General features: G+C 38.4%; 1 protein-coding gene across 1 annotated transcript in view; it reads right to left on the bottom strand.

Annotated features, from left to right (window-relative positions):
* The window catches only part of CFAP70 (cilia and flagella associated protein 70), a 112,285-nt gene that overhangs the window by 82,541 nt on the left and 11,939 nt on the right, over positions 1-17,805 (bottom strand). Inside the window, exons 4-5 of the mRNA XM_058543195.1 lie at positions 651-749; positions 403-482 (exon numbers count right to left, since the gene is read on the bottom strand). Coding sequence (XP_058399178.1) covers positions 403-482; positions 651-749 — 179 coding nt within the window. The remainder of the gene's footprint in view (positions 1-402; positions 483-650; positions 750-17,805) is intronic.

Genomic DNA, 17,805 nt, shown 5'->3' with positions numbered 1-17,805 from the left:
CCCTCCTCCAATAACCAGAGGCAGGCTACCATGCCAGAAAGTGTGTTGGGTGCATTCATGTAATATCTCATTTAACCCAGCAGGACATAGCTCAAGAGGCATTTCCATGGTTAAGCCTTCTCTATATCTACCCCCAGGGAAAGTAACCAATACCTACTTTGTGCCCACGTGGCCGACCCCACCATTTAATCACACTAGATTTTAATCCGTAATATGTAGATTATGCACTCCTAAAGTAGGACTCTGCCTTATTTATCTTTGTTTCTCAGAACCTAGCACTATGTGTGCCTGTGGAAAGAAGGTGCTTGATGAATTGGACTCAATTGAATTGAAAGTTAATAGCAGACAGACTTGTTAGACTGAATGGCAGGCTGAAGTGTTGAGAGTTAAAACTCTGATTACCTTAACACCTGATCGAAGAGGTTCTAAAGGTGAGCCTGGCACTGGGTGCAATGGGACCATCATTTCAAATGAACTCTCTCCTGTGAAAAGAAGACCAAGTAAAGCCAAAGGAAGGGTTAGGCAGAGATAAATGTGCTCATCTTTTCATCAAATCCCTCAAATTCATTGAGGCTGATTTTTTGCGCTTCTCTGGAGCTAAATTTTATGAGCTTTTCTATTTCTGCTTTTAAGCAAATCACATATCTGACCTTCTAGTAAAGGAAGAAGGTCCACCACGGCTTGACCAAGAATTAAGGTCTTCTCATCTTTCTGTTTCTTTTCTTTTGGTAAAACTTCAATCACAGTTACTAGAAAAATCAAAACAAAGAAAATAACATGTCTAGCTCATCCATCAGATAACCAAGGTACAGCAGGCAAAGCATTGTCAAAGAAATTTAAGTTAAGAGAATGAATTTGAAACTCAAGAAGGCACTATTTTTGGTGACTTCTGGTATAAAATACTGGACCATCTCAGCGACTTATTAAACTTTTTGCATGTAGGTTATAATCAAAAATGAATTTTACATCATAAGCACGCACACACATTTGTATAAAAGTAACTGATACATATAACAAAGTTTCATGTACTATTCATCCTTACTAGCTTAAAACGCTTAGGTATTTTCTATTCTATTTCATGTATAAGAAATTACTGGTCATGATCTCCTTCAACCAATTTTAGGAACGACTAAAAAGTCACAATCTGCAGTTTGAAAAACACCTTCTAGATCTTCCAATATTGCCTAGCATAGGGCTTAGCAGACCTTGGAGTCATTTACCGAGCATGCAAGGTATGTACCAGGGTTTTCACTGCACCATTATTCTGTGTATGTGCTTAACATTTATTATGAAAAATTCAAATACACAAAAGTAGAGAGATAGTACAATAAATATCCATATAACCATCACCTAGATTTAACAATAGTTAACATATTGTCATATTTGCTTCATCTATTCTTGTTTGCTGAAATACTTGCAAGTAAATTACAGACATCATGGCATTTTACCCCTAAAGACTCAAGTATACAAACCCAAAATAAGGCATTTTCCTACATAATCACAATACCTTTATCACATCCAGCAAGTTGTGATAATAGCATTAAATATAATTCCTTAGTTCATCTAATGCCGAGTCTACACTGAACATTTCTCAATTATCCCAAAATTTATTTTGTAGCTGGTTTTTTCAAACCAGGATCCAATCAAATACTACATGTTGCACTTGGTTGTCATGTTTCTTGTTTCTTTTCCATTTAGAACAGTCCTTCCTCCCACATACTTTTTTTTTTCCTATGACACTGATTTGTTGAAATCATCAGGCCAGTTGTTATACAGAATGTCTGTCTTCTGGATTGGTTTTTTTTTTTTCTTATGGTGTTTAATTTGTTTCTCAATCCTTGTTTCCTGAAAACTTAGATTCATTTTCAGCATTTCTGGCAAAGATAATACAATTTGATAACATACTTACCTACATGGTATGTTATCAAACTCTGTGATCTTTGCAAACATCACCACCAACCATCTCCATAACTCTCTTCATCTTCTAAAATTGAAACTCTCTACCTGTTAAACAATAACTCACCATTCTCCCCTCCCCCTGGCAACCACAAGGATACTTTCTGTCCTTATGTATTTGACTATTCTAGGTACCTCATATAAGTGGAAGTACATGGTGTCTGTTTTATGCCAGTCACTTAGCTTAATGACCTCCAAGTTCATCTATGTTGTAGAATACGTCAGAATTTCCTTCCATTTTAAGGCTGAATAATAATCCATCCTATGTATATACCACATTTTGCTTATCCATTCATCCGTTGATGAGTACTTGGGTTGCTTCCACATTTTAGCTACTGTGAATAATGCTGCTATGAACTTGGGGGTACAAATAATTCTTAGAGACCTTGCCTTCCATTCTTTGGGTATATACCCAGGAGTGGAATTGCTGGGTCATAATGATAATTCTATTTTTAATTTGTTGAGGAACCACCAGTTTCCATAGTGACTGTACTGATTTACATTCCCACCAAAGTGCACAAGGGTTCCAATTTGTCCTTGGAACATCCTTGCCAACACTTGTTGTTTTGTTTTTTTGATAGAAGCCATCCTAAAGGGCATGAGGTGGTATCTCATTGTAGTTTGGGTCTGCAATTCCCTGATAGTGATGTTGAGCATTTTTTCATGTGCTTATCAGCCATTTGTAGATCTTTGGAGAAATGTCTATTCAAGTCCTTTGGCCATTTTTGAAACAGGTTGTTTGGTTTTTTGTTGTCGAGTTTTAGTTGTTCTCTATACGTTCTAGATATTAGTCCCTTATCAGATATATGATTTGTACATATTTTCTCCCATTATGTGGGTTGCCTTTCTACTCTGTGGATAGTACCTTTTGATGCATAAAATTTTTTATTTTCATGAAGTTCAATTTTTCTATTTTTTTTCTTTTGTTACCTGTGCCTTTCGTATCATATCCAAGAAATCATTACCAAATCTAATGCCATGAAATTTTGTCCTTTATTTTCTTTTAAGAGTTTTATTGTTTTAGGTCTTACATGTAATTTTTGACTATGATGTTAGGTAAGGGTCCAACTTCATTCTTTAGCATGTAGATATCCATTTTACTAGCACCATTTGTTGAAAAGACCTTTCCCCCTTGAATGGTCTTGGCACCCTTGTCAAAAATCATTTGATCATATATATAAAGGTTTATTTCTGGGCTCTCTATTCTATTCTATTGTTCTATATGTCTCTCTTTCTGCCAATACCACACTGTTTTGATTACTGTAGCTTTGTAGTAAGCTTGGAAACAGGAAGTGTGAGACCTTTAACTTTTTCAAGATTGTTTTGGCTATTTGGGGCTCCTTGAGATTCCATACAAATTTTAGGATGAGTTTTTCATTTCTGCAAAAAAAATCATTGGAATTTTAATAGGAATTGCATTGAATCTATAGATTGCTTTGGGTAATACTGACATATTAATGATATTCAGTCTTCTAATCCATGAACATGGATGTGTTTCAATTTATTTGTATCTTTAATTTCTTTCAGCAATGTTTTGTAGTTTTCATTGTACAAGACTTTCATCTTCTTGGTTAAGTTAATTCCTAAGTATTTTATTTCTTTTGATGCTATTGTAAATGGAACTGATTTTTAATTTACTTTTCATATTGTTCATTGTTAGTATATAGCAATGCAACTTATTTTTGTATTCTGAATTTGTATCCCGCTACTTTACCGAATCCATTTATTCTAACAGGTTTTTTGTGTGTGTGTGCAATCTTTAAGGTTTTCTACACATAGTATCATATAATCTGCAACAGAGATTATTTTACTTCTTCCTTTCGAATTTGAATGCCTTTTGTTTCTTTTTCTTGACTAATTGCTCTGCTAGAACTTTTAGTATTATGTTGAAAAGAAATAGTGAAAGTGGGAATCCTTGCATAGCTCCAGTCACTCTCAGCTGCAGTCTGGGTGCACCTGTAAAACACTGTCTTAGACAATCACCCACAGACAAGAGAGCCTTTGTGGAAGTATAGGTTTCCAGCAGAGAAGTTCCGACACACTGTTGGAGCAAAAAAACATGAGTTTGGATGCAGAGGATAGGGTAAGAGGAACAGTTTGACTTTATTTGCATCCCCCAAGGCAGCATAGCTCAGGACCAAAGATACCTTCTTGGCCCATGATTTCTCCTGTGGGGGAAAGTGAAAGTGTGTGAATGAGCACCTGTTTCCCCAGCTATGTGGGATGCTGCTAAACAGGCCAATTTTGAGTACTGAATCATGAGCTGCATGACTTGGGGGGCAGGAAGAATCAGGGAGAGCAGTATATAGGATTCTCAGACAGCATTAAAGGTATGTGGATCCTCCTAATTGCATCATGGATTCCATCAAGAAGACTGCTCACCAGCCACAGGGGATGCCTTGCCTGTGGATCACCTCAACTGGCCCACAGGCACTCCTAGCACTCCACGTGCCTCACCCAAACACACCCCCAGCCAGTGGCTGACTTCCTGTGCACTCTCTCAACAGCAGCTGCAAGAGTGAGCTTTGGCAGATGGCTGGTGAGTACATGCAAAAAGCTGGCCTGAATCTGTGGGCCACGGAGATAACACAAATTTGAACTTTAGCACTACCCTTGAGAAAACAAAAAGGAGGCTATCAGCACTCAGTCTGGTGGTTTGCAGGACTGAGAGAATGCATACAATCTTAAGAATTCTGCCACAAAAAAGCAAGAAGTATGGAGCTTGCACATCCACAGCAGGTTTGAGAAAGTCTCAGAATCCCTAGAAGGGCAAATGGAAGGTATTTCTCTCCTGAAGGCAGTTAGTAAAGACTGGAGGAGGTGACTGCTACTTCAAATGCAAAGACCACAACACAAAACCTCAAGGAGTATGAAAAATCAAGGAAAAATGACATCACAAAAGGATCACAATAATCTTCCAGTAACTGATCCCCAAGACACGCAGATCTGCATATTACCCAATAAAGAATTCAAAATACCTATTTTAAGGAAACTCAATGAGCTACAAGAAAACACAGAAAGACAATTCAAGGAAATTAGGATAATAATCCACAAACAAAATGAGAAGTTTAACAAAGAGATAGAAATCATAAAAAAAGAACCAAACAGAAATTCTGGAGCTGAAGAATACAATGAATAAAATGGAGGAAAAAATGCAGTAGAGAACATCAACAGAAGAATGGATCAAGCAGAAGAAAGAATCTGCGAGTCAGAAGATAGAAACTTTGAAATTATCCAGTTAGAGGAGAACAAAGATAAAAGAATGAAAAAGAGTGAAGAAAGCCTATGTGATCTATGGGATACTATCAAAAGATATAAATTTACAAAATATTGGATTTATAGAAGGAGAAGAAGGGGGAAGGGGGAGAAAGCTTATGTAAAGCAATAATGGCTGAGAACTTCCCAAATTTGGGAAAAGATATGGATATCCAAGTTCATGAACTTCATATGTCACCAAATAAACTCAACTTAAAAAGATTCTCTCCAAGACACACCACAATAAAACTGTCAATAATCAAAGCCAAAAAAAATCTTAAAAGCAGCCAGAGAAAAGAAGCTTGTAACTTACAAAGGAACCTCTATAAGGCTATGATCAAATTTCTCAGCAGACACCTTACAGGCCAGGAGACAGTGAGATGACATATTCAAAGTGCTGAATGAAAAAAACCTGCCAACCAGGAACACCTTATCCAGCAAAGCTGTACTTCAGAAATGAAGGAGAGAGAAAGACTTTCCCATTCAAAAAAAAAAAAAATGCTGAGGGAGTTAATCACCACCAGACTCACTTAAAAGAAATGCTGAAATGAGGTCTCCAAGCTGAAATGACAAGACTCCAATTAGTAACATGAAAACATATGAAAATATACAACATACTGGTAAAGGTAAGTATATAGTCAAATTCAGAATACTCTAATAGTATAATATGGTGGTGTGTTAACCACTTAACTCTAGTATCAGGGTTAAAGGACAAGAGTATAAAAAATAACTATAGCTACAATAATTTGATAATGAATACACAACATAAAAAGAGGTAAATTGTGACATCAAAAACATAAAAGGGGGATAGAGTTTTTGCATGTGATCAAAGTCAAGTTATCAGTGTAAAATAGACTGTTATATATATATATAAGATATTTTATGTAAGCCTCATAGTAACCACAAAACAAAAAAAAAAACAAAAACATAGATTCACAAAAGATAAAGGGAAGGAAATCAAAACATACCACTATGGAAAATCATCACTTCACAAAGGAAGGCAACAAGAGAGGGAGAAAGGAACAAGGAACTACAAAAAACCAGAAAGCAATAATAGCATTAGTAAGTCTTTACTTATCAATAATTACTGTAAATGTGAAAGGATGAAATATTGCAATCAAAAGGTATAGAGTGGCTGGATGGATTAAAAAAAAAAAAAACAAGACACAATATGTGCTGCCTACAAGAGACTCACTTCAGCATTAAGGACATACATAGGCTCAAATCAAAGGGATAGTAAAAGATATGCCACACAAGTGGAAACTAAAAGAGAGCAGGGGTAGCTATACATACATCAGAAAATATAGACTTTAAGCCAAAAATAGTAACAAGAGACAAAGAAGGTCATTATATCATGATAAAGGGGTTAAATCATCAAAAAGATATAAAGATCATAAATATATATGCACCCAACATTGGAGCACCTAAATATATTAAGCAAATACTAACAGATCTGAAGGGAGAAATAGACAACAATACAATAAACAGTATGGTACTGGCATAAAAATAGATACATAGACCAATGGAACAGATTCAAGAGCCCAAAAATAAATTCTTGCATATACAGTCAGCTAATATTTGACACGGGAAACAATAATACTCAATTGGGAAAGGACAGTTTCTTCAATAAATGGCGAATAAATAATCACACGCAGAAAAATAAAATTGAACCCTTATCTTATACCACTCACAAAAATTAACTCAAAATGGATTAAGGACTTAAAACATAAGATTTGAAACTGTAAGACTCCTAGAAGAAAACAGGGGAAAAGCTCCTATACATAAGTTTTGACAATGATTTTTGTAGATATAACACTAAAAGCACAAGCAACAAAAGCAAAAATAAATAAGTGGGATTACATCAACACAAGAAACTTCTTCACAGCAAAAGAAACAATCAACAAAATGAAAAGGCAACCTACAGGATGAGAGAAAATATTTACAAACCAACTATCTGATAAGGGGTTAATATCCAAAATATATAAGGAACTCATGCAACTCAATGGCAAAAAGCAAACAATCCAATTAAAAAATGGCAGAAAGGAACTGAATAGACATTTTCCCAAAGATGACATACAAGTGGCCAAAAGGTACATGAAAAGATGCTCAGCATCATGAATCATCAGAGAAATGCAAACCACACCACCATGAGATATTACCTCACACCTATCAGAATGGCTATCATCAAAAATACAAGAAAGAACAAGTCTTAGCGAGAATGTGGAGAAAAGGGAACCCTTGTGCACTGTTGGTGGAAATGGTAAATTGGAACAGCCACTATGGAAAATAGTGTGAAGGTTCCTCAAAAAATTAAAAATAAAACTAAAATATCACCCAGCAATCCCACTTTGGGATATTTATCCAAAGGAAATGAAATCAAGATCTCAAACAGATATCTGCATTCCCTTTAAATCCCCTGGTAGCCTCTTCAACCAGAGGGGAAGGGGCTTGCAACAATGGAGGGAGGTGCAACAATTGCTGATCACCTCTTTGATCACCTGTGCACCTCTGTGATCAAAAGCAGCAATCAGCTATCAGAGCACAGATCCCTGACATTTAGAGGACAGGGTCCTTTTTGCCCACTCTTACTCCTGCAAGCTGTGTGCAAGCTGCCAGAGGAACACACACACAGCTCCCTGTCACATGTCTGGAAGGTGGGGGATGGGTTTTGCTACTGTACTAAGATCTGAAATTGACCAAAATTAATCACAATTTGCCATCCACATCTTCCCCTGGAAGTTGCAAGCCTTCTCCAGAGTTCCAAAATAGTTTTATGAGACAGATTCTGCCAGTGCAATTGCTGCGTAGGGGGAGAGACAGATTCCTGGTGCTTCCTACTCTGCTATCTTTCCAGAATCTTTAATATTCTTTTTATAATTTTCAAAACTATACTCTATCTATAGTAAAGTCCCATTTTCTTCCTAACATTATTTGTCTTCTTTGTTTTGTTTTGGCTCAATTATGCCATAAGTTTGTCTATTTTGTTTTTGTTTTTGTTTTTTTTAATTTTTTGTTTATTGCAGTAACATTGGTTTTTAACATTGTAAAAATTTCAGGTGTACATCATTGTACTTCTATTTCTGCATGGACTACATCATGTTCACCACCAAAATACTAATTACAACCCATCACCACACACATGTACCGAATTATCCCTTTCACCCTCCTCCCTCCCCCCTTCCCCTCTGGTAACCACCAATCCAATCTCTGTCCCTATGTGTTTGTTTATTGTTGTTATTATCTACTACTTAATGAAGGAAATCATACGGTATTTGACCTTCTCCCTCTGACTTATTTCACTTCGCATTATACCCTCAATGTCCATCCATGTTGTCACAAATGGCTGGATTTCGTCGTTTCTTATGGCTGAGTAGTATTCCATTGTGTATATATACCACAGCTTCTTTATCCATTCGTCCCTTGATGGGCACTTAGGTTGCTTCCAAGTCTTGGCTATCGTGAATAAGGCTGCAATGAACACAGGGGTGCATGTACCTTTGCAAATTGGTGTTTTCAAGTTCTTTGGATAAATACCCAACAGTGGAATAGCTGGATCATATGGTAGTTCTATCCTTGATTTTTTGAGGAATCTCCATACTGTTTTCCATAGTGGTTGCACCAGTTTGCACTCCCACCAGCAGTGTATGAGAGTTCCCTTCTCTCCACAACCTCTCCAACACATGTTGTTTCCTGTCTTGTTAATTATAGCCATTCTGACGGGCGTGAGGTGATACCTCATTGTAGTTTTGATTTGCATTTCCCTGATAGTGATTTTGAACATCTTTTCATGTGTCTGTTGGCCATCTGTATATCTTCTTTGGAGAAATGTCTGTTCAGGTCTTTTGCCCATTTTTTAATTGGGTTGGTAGTTTTTTTGTTGTTGAGATGCATGAGTTCTTTATATATTTTGGAGATTAAGCCCTTATCAGATGTATGGTTTGCAAATATCTTCTCCCAATTGTTAGGTTGTCTTTTCGTTTTGTTGATGGTTTCCTTTGCTGTGCAGAAGCTTTTTAGTTTGATGTAGTCCCATTTGTTTATTTTTTCTATTGTTTCTCTTGCCCGGTCAGACATGGTGTTTGAAAAGATGTTGCTAAGACCAATGTCGAAGATCGTACTGCCTATGTTTTCTTCTAGAACTTTCACAGTTTCAGGTCTTACATTCAAGTCTTTAATCCATTTGGAGTTAATTTTTGTGTATGGTGTAAGGTAAGGGTCTACTTTCATTTTTTTGCATATGGCTATCCAGTTTTCCCAACACCATTTGTTGAAGAGACTTTCTTTTCCCCATTGTATGCTCTTGGCTCCTTTGTCAAAGATTAGCTGTCCATAGATGTGTGGGTTTATTTCTGGGCTTTCGATTCTATTCCGTTGATCTGTGTGTCTGTTTTTGTGCCAGTACCATGCTGTTTTGGTTACTATAGCTTTGTAGTATATTTTGAAATCAGGGAGTGTGATACCTCCAGCTTTGTTCTTTTTTCTCAGGATTCCTTTAGCTATTCGGGGTCTTTTGTTGTTCCATATAAATTTTAGGATTCTTTGTTCTATTTCTGTGAAAAATGTTGTTGGAACTTTGATAGGGATTGCATTGAATCTATAGATGGCTTTAGGAAGTATGGACATCTTAACTATGTTAATTCTTCCAATCCAAGAGCACGGAATATCTTTCCATTTCTTTGTGTCTTCTTCAATTTCTTTCAGAAATGTTTTATAGTTTTCGGTGTACAGATCTTTCACCTCTTTGGTTAAGTTTATTCCTAGGTATTTTATTCTTTTTGTTGCAATTGTAAATGGGATGGTATTCTTAATTTCTCTTTCTGCTACTTCGTTGTTAGTGTACAGAAATGCAACTGATTTTTGTATGTTGATTTTGTATCCTGCAACTTTACCATATTCGTTTATTACTTCTAAAAGTTCTCTGGTGGATTCTTTAGGGTTTTCTATATATAAAATCATGTCATCTGCAAATAGTGACAGTTTCACTTCTTCCTTTCCAATTTGGATCCCTTTTATTTCTTTCTCTTGCCTGATTGCTCTGGCTAGGACTTCCAATACTATGTTAAATAGGAGTGGTGACAGTGGGCATCCTTGTCTGGTTCCTGTTCTTAGAGGGATAGCTTTCAGTTTTTCACCATTGAGGATGATATTAGCTGTGGGTTTCTCATATATGGCCTTTGTTATGTTGAGGTACTTTCCTTCTATACCCATTCTATTCAGAGTTTTTATCATAAATGGATGCTGGATCTTGTCAAATGCTTTCTCTGCATCTATTGAGATGATCATGTGATTTTTTGTTCTTCATTTTATTAATGTGGTGTATTACGTTGATTGATTTGCGAATGTTAAACCATCCCTGCATACCTGGAATAAATCCCACTTGATCATGGTGTACAATCTTTTTAACGTATTGTTGTATGCGATTTGCTAGTATTTTGTTGAGGATTTTCGCATCGATGTTCATCAGTGATATTGGCCTGTAATTTTCTTTTTTTTGTGTTGTCCTTGTCTGGTTTTGGTATCAGGGTAATGTCAGCTTCGTAGAATGAGTTAGGGAGCTTCCCCCCTTCCTCAATTTTTTGGAAGAGTTTGAGAAGGATAGGTATTAAGTCTTCTTTGAATGTTTGGTAGAATTCACCAGGGAAGCCGTCTGGTCCTGGACTTTTATTTTTGGGGAGGTTTTTGATACTGTTTCAATCTCCTTACTGGTGATTGGTCTATTCAAATTCTCTACTTCTTCTTGATCCAGTTTTGGAAGGTTATATGATTCTAAGAATTTATCCATTTCTTCCAGATTGTCGAATTGGTTGGCATATAGTTTGTCATAGTATTCTCTTATAATCTTTTGTATTTCTGAGGTGTCTGTTGTAACCTCTCCTCTTTCATTTCTGATTTTACTTATTTGTGCCTTCTCTCTTTTTTTCTTGGTGAGTCTAGCTAAAGGTTTGTCTATTTTGTTGATCTTTTCAAAGAACAAGCTCTTGGTTTTATTAATTTTTTCTATTGTTTTTTTGGTCTCTATTTCATTTATTTCTGCTCTGATTTTTATTATTTCCCTTCTTCTACTGATTTTGGGCTTTGTTTGTTCTTCTTTTTCCAGTTCCTTTAGGTGCATTGTTAGATTGTTTATTTGAGATTTTTCTTGTTTGTTGAGATAGGCCTGTATTGCTATAAGCTTCCCTCTTAGAACCGCTTTTGCTGTATCCCATAAATTCTGGCATGTCGTATTTTCATTTTCATTTGTCTCCAGGTATTTTTTGATTTCTTCTTTGATTTCTTCGTTAACCCAGTCGTTGTTCAGTAGCATTTTGTTTAATCTCCATGTATTTGTGGCTTTTCTGATTTTCTTCCTATAGTTGATTTCTAGTTTCATACCGTTGTGGTCAGAAAAGATGCTTGGTATTATTTCAATCTTCTTAAATTTATGGAGACTTGTTTTGTGGCCTAATATGTGATCAATCCTGGAGAATGTTCCATGTGCATTTGAAAAGAACGTGTATTCTTCGGTTTTTGGATGGAATGCTCTGTATATATCTACTAGGTCCATCTGTTCTAGTGTGTCGTTTAAGGCCAATGTTTCCTTATTGATCTTCTGTTTGGATGATCTATCCGTTGGTGTAAGTGGAGTGTTAAAGTCCCCTACTATTATTGTGTTACTGTCTATTTCTGTTTTTATGTCTGTTAATAATTGCTTTATATATTTAGGTGCACCTACATTGGGGGCGTAGATATTTACAAGTGTTATATCCTCTTGTTGGATTGTTCCCTTGATCATTATGTAATGCCCTTCTTTGTCTCGTTTTACAGTTTTTGTTTTAAAGTCTATTTTGTCTGATATGAGTACTGCTACCCCAGCTTTCTTTTCATTGCCATTTGCGTGGAGTATCTTTTTCCATCCCTTCACTTTCAGTTTGTGAGTGTCTTTAGGTCTGAGGTGTGTCTCTTGTATGCAGCATATATATGGGTCTTGTTTTTTTATCCAGTCAGCCACCCTATGCCTTTTAATTGGAGCATTTAGTCCATTGACGTTTAAAGTAGCTATTGATAAGTATGTACTTACTGCCATTTTTTAACTTTTTTTTTTTTCCCCTCAGTGTTTTAGTAGTCCTTCTCTGTTCCTTACTTCTTCTATACAGAATTGATGGTCACTTTAGTTTGACCTCTGTCTGAAAGCTGTACTCTTTAACTACCCTCCTCCCTCCTTTTATGTTTTTGATATCATATCCAACCTCTTTTTTGTGCATTTGTATCCATTACGTTCTAATCGTGGAAATAGATAATTTTTCCTATTTGTGGTCTTCTCTTTTCCCCTTAAATCAGTCCCTTTAACATTTCTTGTAACACTGGTTTCTTGGTGACAAACTCCTTTAATTTTTGCTTATCTGGGAAAATTTTGATCTCTCCTTCCATTTTGAACGATAACCTTGCTGGGTAGAGTATTCTTGGCTGTAAGTTTTTTCCTTTTAGCACTTTAAATATATCGTGCCATTCTCTTCTAGCCTGTAAGGTTTCTCCTGAGAAGTCAGCTGATAGCCTTATGGGGTTTCCTTTGTATGTAACTTGACATTCTCTTGCGGCTTTTAGGATTCTCTCTTTATCTTTAATTCTGGACATTTTGATTATGATGTGTCTTGGTGTGGGCCTCTTTGGGTTTATCTTGTTTGGGGCTCTCTGTGCCTCCTGTACCTGGATGTCTGTTTCCTTCCTTAGGTTAGGGAAGTTTTCATCTATTATTTCTTGAAATAGATTCTCTGCCCCCTTGTCTCGCTCTTCTCCTTCTGGGACACCTATAACACGGATGTTAGTGCGCTTGATGTTGTCCCAGAGGTCCCTTAGACTGTCCTCACTCTTTTTAATTCTTTTCTCTTTTACCTGTTCACCTTGGGTAATTTCTTCTAGTCTTTCTTCCAGCTCACAGATCCGTTCTTCTGTATCCTCTACTCTGCTTTTGAGTCCCTCTAATGAATTTTTCATTTCCAGTATTGTATTCTTCATTTCTGATTGGTTCTTTTTTATATCTTCCATTTCTTTGTTGACATTCTCACTGAGTTCATCTATTCTTCTCCCCAGATCAGTGAGCATCCTTAACACTCTTAGTTTGAACTCTCTGTCGGGTAGGTTGCTCATTTCTTTTTCACTTAGTTCCTTTTCTGGGGTTTTGTCCTGTTCCCTTACTTGGAATGTATTCTTTTGCCTCCTCATTTTGCCTCTTTCCCTGTGCTTGTGTCTACGTATTGGGTAGGTCAGCTACGTCTCCTGCTCTTGGATAGGTGACCTTATGTAAGTGATGCCTTAGGAGGCTTCCAGTGTGCTTCCCTCAGTTCTCAATGTTCCAGGGGTGGCCCCTATGTGGGCTACGTGTGTCCTTCTATTGTGGCCTGTTAGCTCTCCCTATAGGCGCCCAGGGAGGCTGTTATGCTCCTGGCCAGCTGTTGTAATGCTCAGCTGCTTGTAGTTTTTGTGGGCCCTTCAGTCTCTTTATCAGGTGTGGGGAGCCCCAGCACAGTTGGCTGCAAGTTCTAATACCACATTTGTGTTGCAGTATTTCTTTTAAGTGAGTAGGCCCCCAGTGTGGCAGGTTGTTAGGCTCAGGGCCTTACAATTGCTGTAAACCTCTAGCCTATTAGGTCTCTTGTCAGCTCTCTGAGGATTGCAGCTGGGTGGGGCTGCCCTTAGGCACAGGAGCACCCAATTGTTTCAGGCTTTGGAAGGTGGGGCAAACCTCCTATGTGGGTCTTTGAGAAGCACAAGTCTTCTGCAGCTGACAAGCCCTGTTGCCCACAGGTCCACACACACAGTCAACACAGTCCTGCCCCGTGTGAGCATCCCGACCTCCCCAAGCGGACCCAGTCTCTCCATGGCGGGAGCCCCACACACTCCGCCACCACCCCACACTCTCCACCCGCTCCTTGTGCACACCCTGCCCCGCTCAAGTCAGCTCAGTTGCCAGGCTGCAGAGAATCCAGTCACCAATCTATGCAGGCCCACACGTTGCCTGAGGGCTTGTTGTTGGGTGGGGCCAGTCTCTAGGGTGGGCTGCCTGCCCTGGCTGAGCTGGATTAAATCGGTGCTCTAGAGGGTGGAGCAGACTCTGGGCTAGCAGGTCTCAGGGAGAACTCCAATGGCGTCTGTGTCAGCACGCTCACACCAGGCCACAACAATGGCCGCCGCCAATGTCCCAGTCCCTGGAGAGGTCTCACCCCTCACCGAGATGCACTCAGGGCCTATTAGGTGAGTCTCTTGTCACCGAAGCACTGTGCACCTTTCTTTCTGGTGATTTTAGGATGCTTTCTGCAACGGGTGAGTTTGTGCGCGGGCCCTTTAAGAGCCAGTTTTAGTTTCTTTGTGAACCGGGTTTTCTGGGGGTGCTCCCCAATGCTTTAGCAGCAGGCACAGTCAGATATTATGCCGCTGGTTTCGATTGTGCTGGGTCCACAAAATGCCCACAGCGGGGGCGCTCCCTGGCTCAGGGCCCCGCGCCTCCAGGGAGGCTGTGTACCTGTGAGCTGCTCCCGGCGGCCGTGAAGCTGGCGGCTTGTGGAGGCGGTGTTTTTCTCTCCAGAAGGGAGTCTCTGCCTCTTCCACCTCAGTTAGGATTGTCCGCTGTTGCAGGAGTTCCTCTTATCCAGTTTTCTGTTCTGTCTCAGGGGTAATTTTTCCACGAGTAGTTGTAAATTGGCTGTGTCCACGGGAGGAGGTGAGTTCATAGTCTGCCTACGCCGCCATCTTGACTCCGCCCCCAGTTTGTCTATTTTGTTAGTCTTCTAAGTGGTTTTTGTTTTGTTGATCCTTTCTCTTTTTTTTTTATTCTTTTTTTTATTCTTTTTTTTTTTTTTCGTGAGGAAGATCAGCCCTGAGCTAACATCCATGCTAATCCTCCTCTTTTTGCTGAGGAAGACCAGCTCTGAGCTAACATCTATGGCCAATCCTCCTCCTTTTTTTTCCCCCAAAGCCCCAGTAGATAGTTGTATGTCATAGTTGCATATCCCTCTAGTTGCTGTATGTGGGATGTAGCCTCAGCATGGCCAGAGAAGCAGTGTGTCAGTGCGCGCCCGGGATCCGAACCCGAGCCGCCAGTAGCGGAGCGCGCGCACTTAACCGCTAAGCCATGGGGCCGGCCCTGTTGATCCTTTCTAGTGCTTATTTTCCACTTCATTAATTTTTTTTTAAATTTTTTGTTTATTGCAGTAACATTGGTTTATAACATTGTATAAATTTCAGGTGTACATCATTATACTTCTATTTGTGCATAGATTACATCATGTTCACCACCCAAATACTAATTACAACCCATCACCACACACATATGCCGAATTATCCCTTTCACCCTCCTCCCTCCCCACTTCCCCTCTGGTAACCACCAATCCAATCTCTGTCTCTATGTGTTTGTTTGTTGTTGTTATTATCTACTTCTTAAAGAGGGAGATCATACGGTATTTGACCTTCTCCCTCTGACTTATTTCACTTTGCATAATACCCTCAATGTCCATCCAGGTTGTCACAAATGACTGGATTTCATGGTTTCTTTTGGCTGAGTAGTATTCCATTGTGTATATATACCACATCTTCTTTATCCATTCGTCCCTTGATGGGCACTTAGGTTGCTTCCAAGTCTTGGCTATTGTGAATAATGCTGCAATGAACACAGGGGTGCATGTATCTTTATGCATTGGTGTTTTCAAGTTCTTTGGATAAATACCCAGCTCCACTTCATTAATTTTTGTTCTTATCTTAATTATACCTTTCTTTTTACATTCTTGGAGGTTCTGTTATTTTTCTAGCTTCTTGCATTGGATATTTAATTCATTTGTTTTTAATCTTTTTATGTTCATCAAGAGAACCAACTTATTAAAGACAGACCTTCAAAATATACTGTAATCAAACATTTTTGTAATCATTTGGGAATGTGTTCATTTTTTAATACACACAAAGTTTCAAAAATGAAGTGGTCCGAGCCCTCTTTCACCTTCTGAGAAGACTTATGCACTGTTAACAAACTCCCGCTAGCAAAGAGGAAACTTTCTTTTATACAGCTTAACTCGTAATAAGTTGGATAGAAGAAGTTCTCTCCATGAAGTAGTCTCTCTGAAGAAGAATCCAAGGGGAAGATGACAGACTCTATATTGCAGAGGGTACTCATGGTTTCCAAAAATAATTTTTTTTTCTGTTTTTACAGCTTTCGGTCTAATTTGTGGGCTCTGTGCAGAGGAGGGGTGGCTCTACGCTAACTCAGTTTGTGTGCCTTCTTTCCCTCTTGAGCAGACAGTGATGCTCTATCATTATAGCATCCTGATGGTGTTGGGTTTTGTGACTCTTCTCACTACCAAAGATGTTTTTTCTCCTTTAAGAATAAATTTAATATCTCCAATTAAAGTTTTTATTTTGAGGTAATTTCAGATTCACATACACTTGTGAGAAATAATACAAACAGCTATCTTGTACCCCAGTTTTTCCTGATAGTAACATCTTGCATAATTACATAGTAAAATATCACAACCAGGATATTGACATTGATACTGTAGAGATATAGAACATTTCCCTCACCACAGGATGCCCTGTTACCCTTTTAACCCACATTACTCTTTTATAGCCACCTCCACTACCCTCTGCCTCCTTAACACCAGGCAACCACTAATCTGCTCTCCATTTCTATGCTTTGTCATTTGAAAAATGTTATATAAATGAATCATGCAGTATGTAACCTTTTAGGATTGGCCTTTTCATTCAGCATAATTCTCTGGAGATCCAACGAGATTGTTGTGTGCACCAGGGTTTTATTTTTTGTTTGCTTTTTTGCTGAGGAAGATTTGCCCTGAGCTAATATCTGTTGCCCATCTTCCTCTTTTTTCCTTTATGGGAGCCGCCGCCACAGCACGGCCACTGACAGATGAGTGGTATAGGTCCATGCCCAGAACCAAACCCAGGCTGCCGAAGCAGAGCACGCCAAACTTAACCACTAGGCCAACGGGGATAGCCCTCTACCAGTGGTTTGTTCGTTTTTATTGCTGAGTAGCATTTGATGGTATGGATGTACCACAGTTTGTTTAACCCATGGAAGGACATCTGTGGTTTCCAGTTTTTTACTATAACGGTCCTATAAACAATCATGTACTGGTTTTGTGTGAATAAGTCTTCATTTTTCTGGGATAAATGCACAGGAGTGCAACTGCTGGATCATATGGTGGTTTGTTTAGTTTTTAAAGAAATTGCCAAACTGCTTTCTAGATTGTCATTCAAAATTTCCACCAGAATTTTGACATTTGACATTCCCACCAGCAATGTATCATCGGTGATCCAACCTTGTCAGCATTTAATATTTTCACTATTTTTTATATTTTAGCCATTCTGATAGGTGTGTAGTGATATCTCATTGTGGTTTTGATTTGCATTTCCCTAATGACTAATGATATTGAACACTTTTTCATATACTTATAGGCTATCTGTATATCCTGGTGGTGAAATTTCTCTTCATGTCTTTTGCCTGTTTTCTAACTGGATTGTTTGGAGTTTTTTTACTGTTGAGTTTTGAGAGTTCTTTATATATTCTAGACATTAGTACTCTGTCAGATCACGGTTTGCAAATATTTTCTCTCACTC

Source organism: Diceros bicornis, chromosome 6 (assembly GCF_020826845.1).
Source record: "Diceros bicornis minor isolate mBicDic1 chromosome 6, mDicBic1.mat.cur, whole genome shotgun sequence".
NCBI classification, from domain to species: Eukaryota; Metazoa; Chordata; class Mammalia; order Perissodactyla; family Rhinocerotidae; genus Diceros; species Diceros bicornis.
The sequence above is the reverse complement of the archived record's forward strand: the minus strand, read 5'-3'. Positions and strand labels throughout refer to the sequence as shown.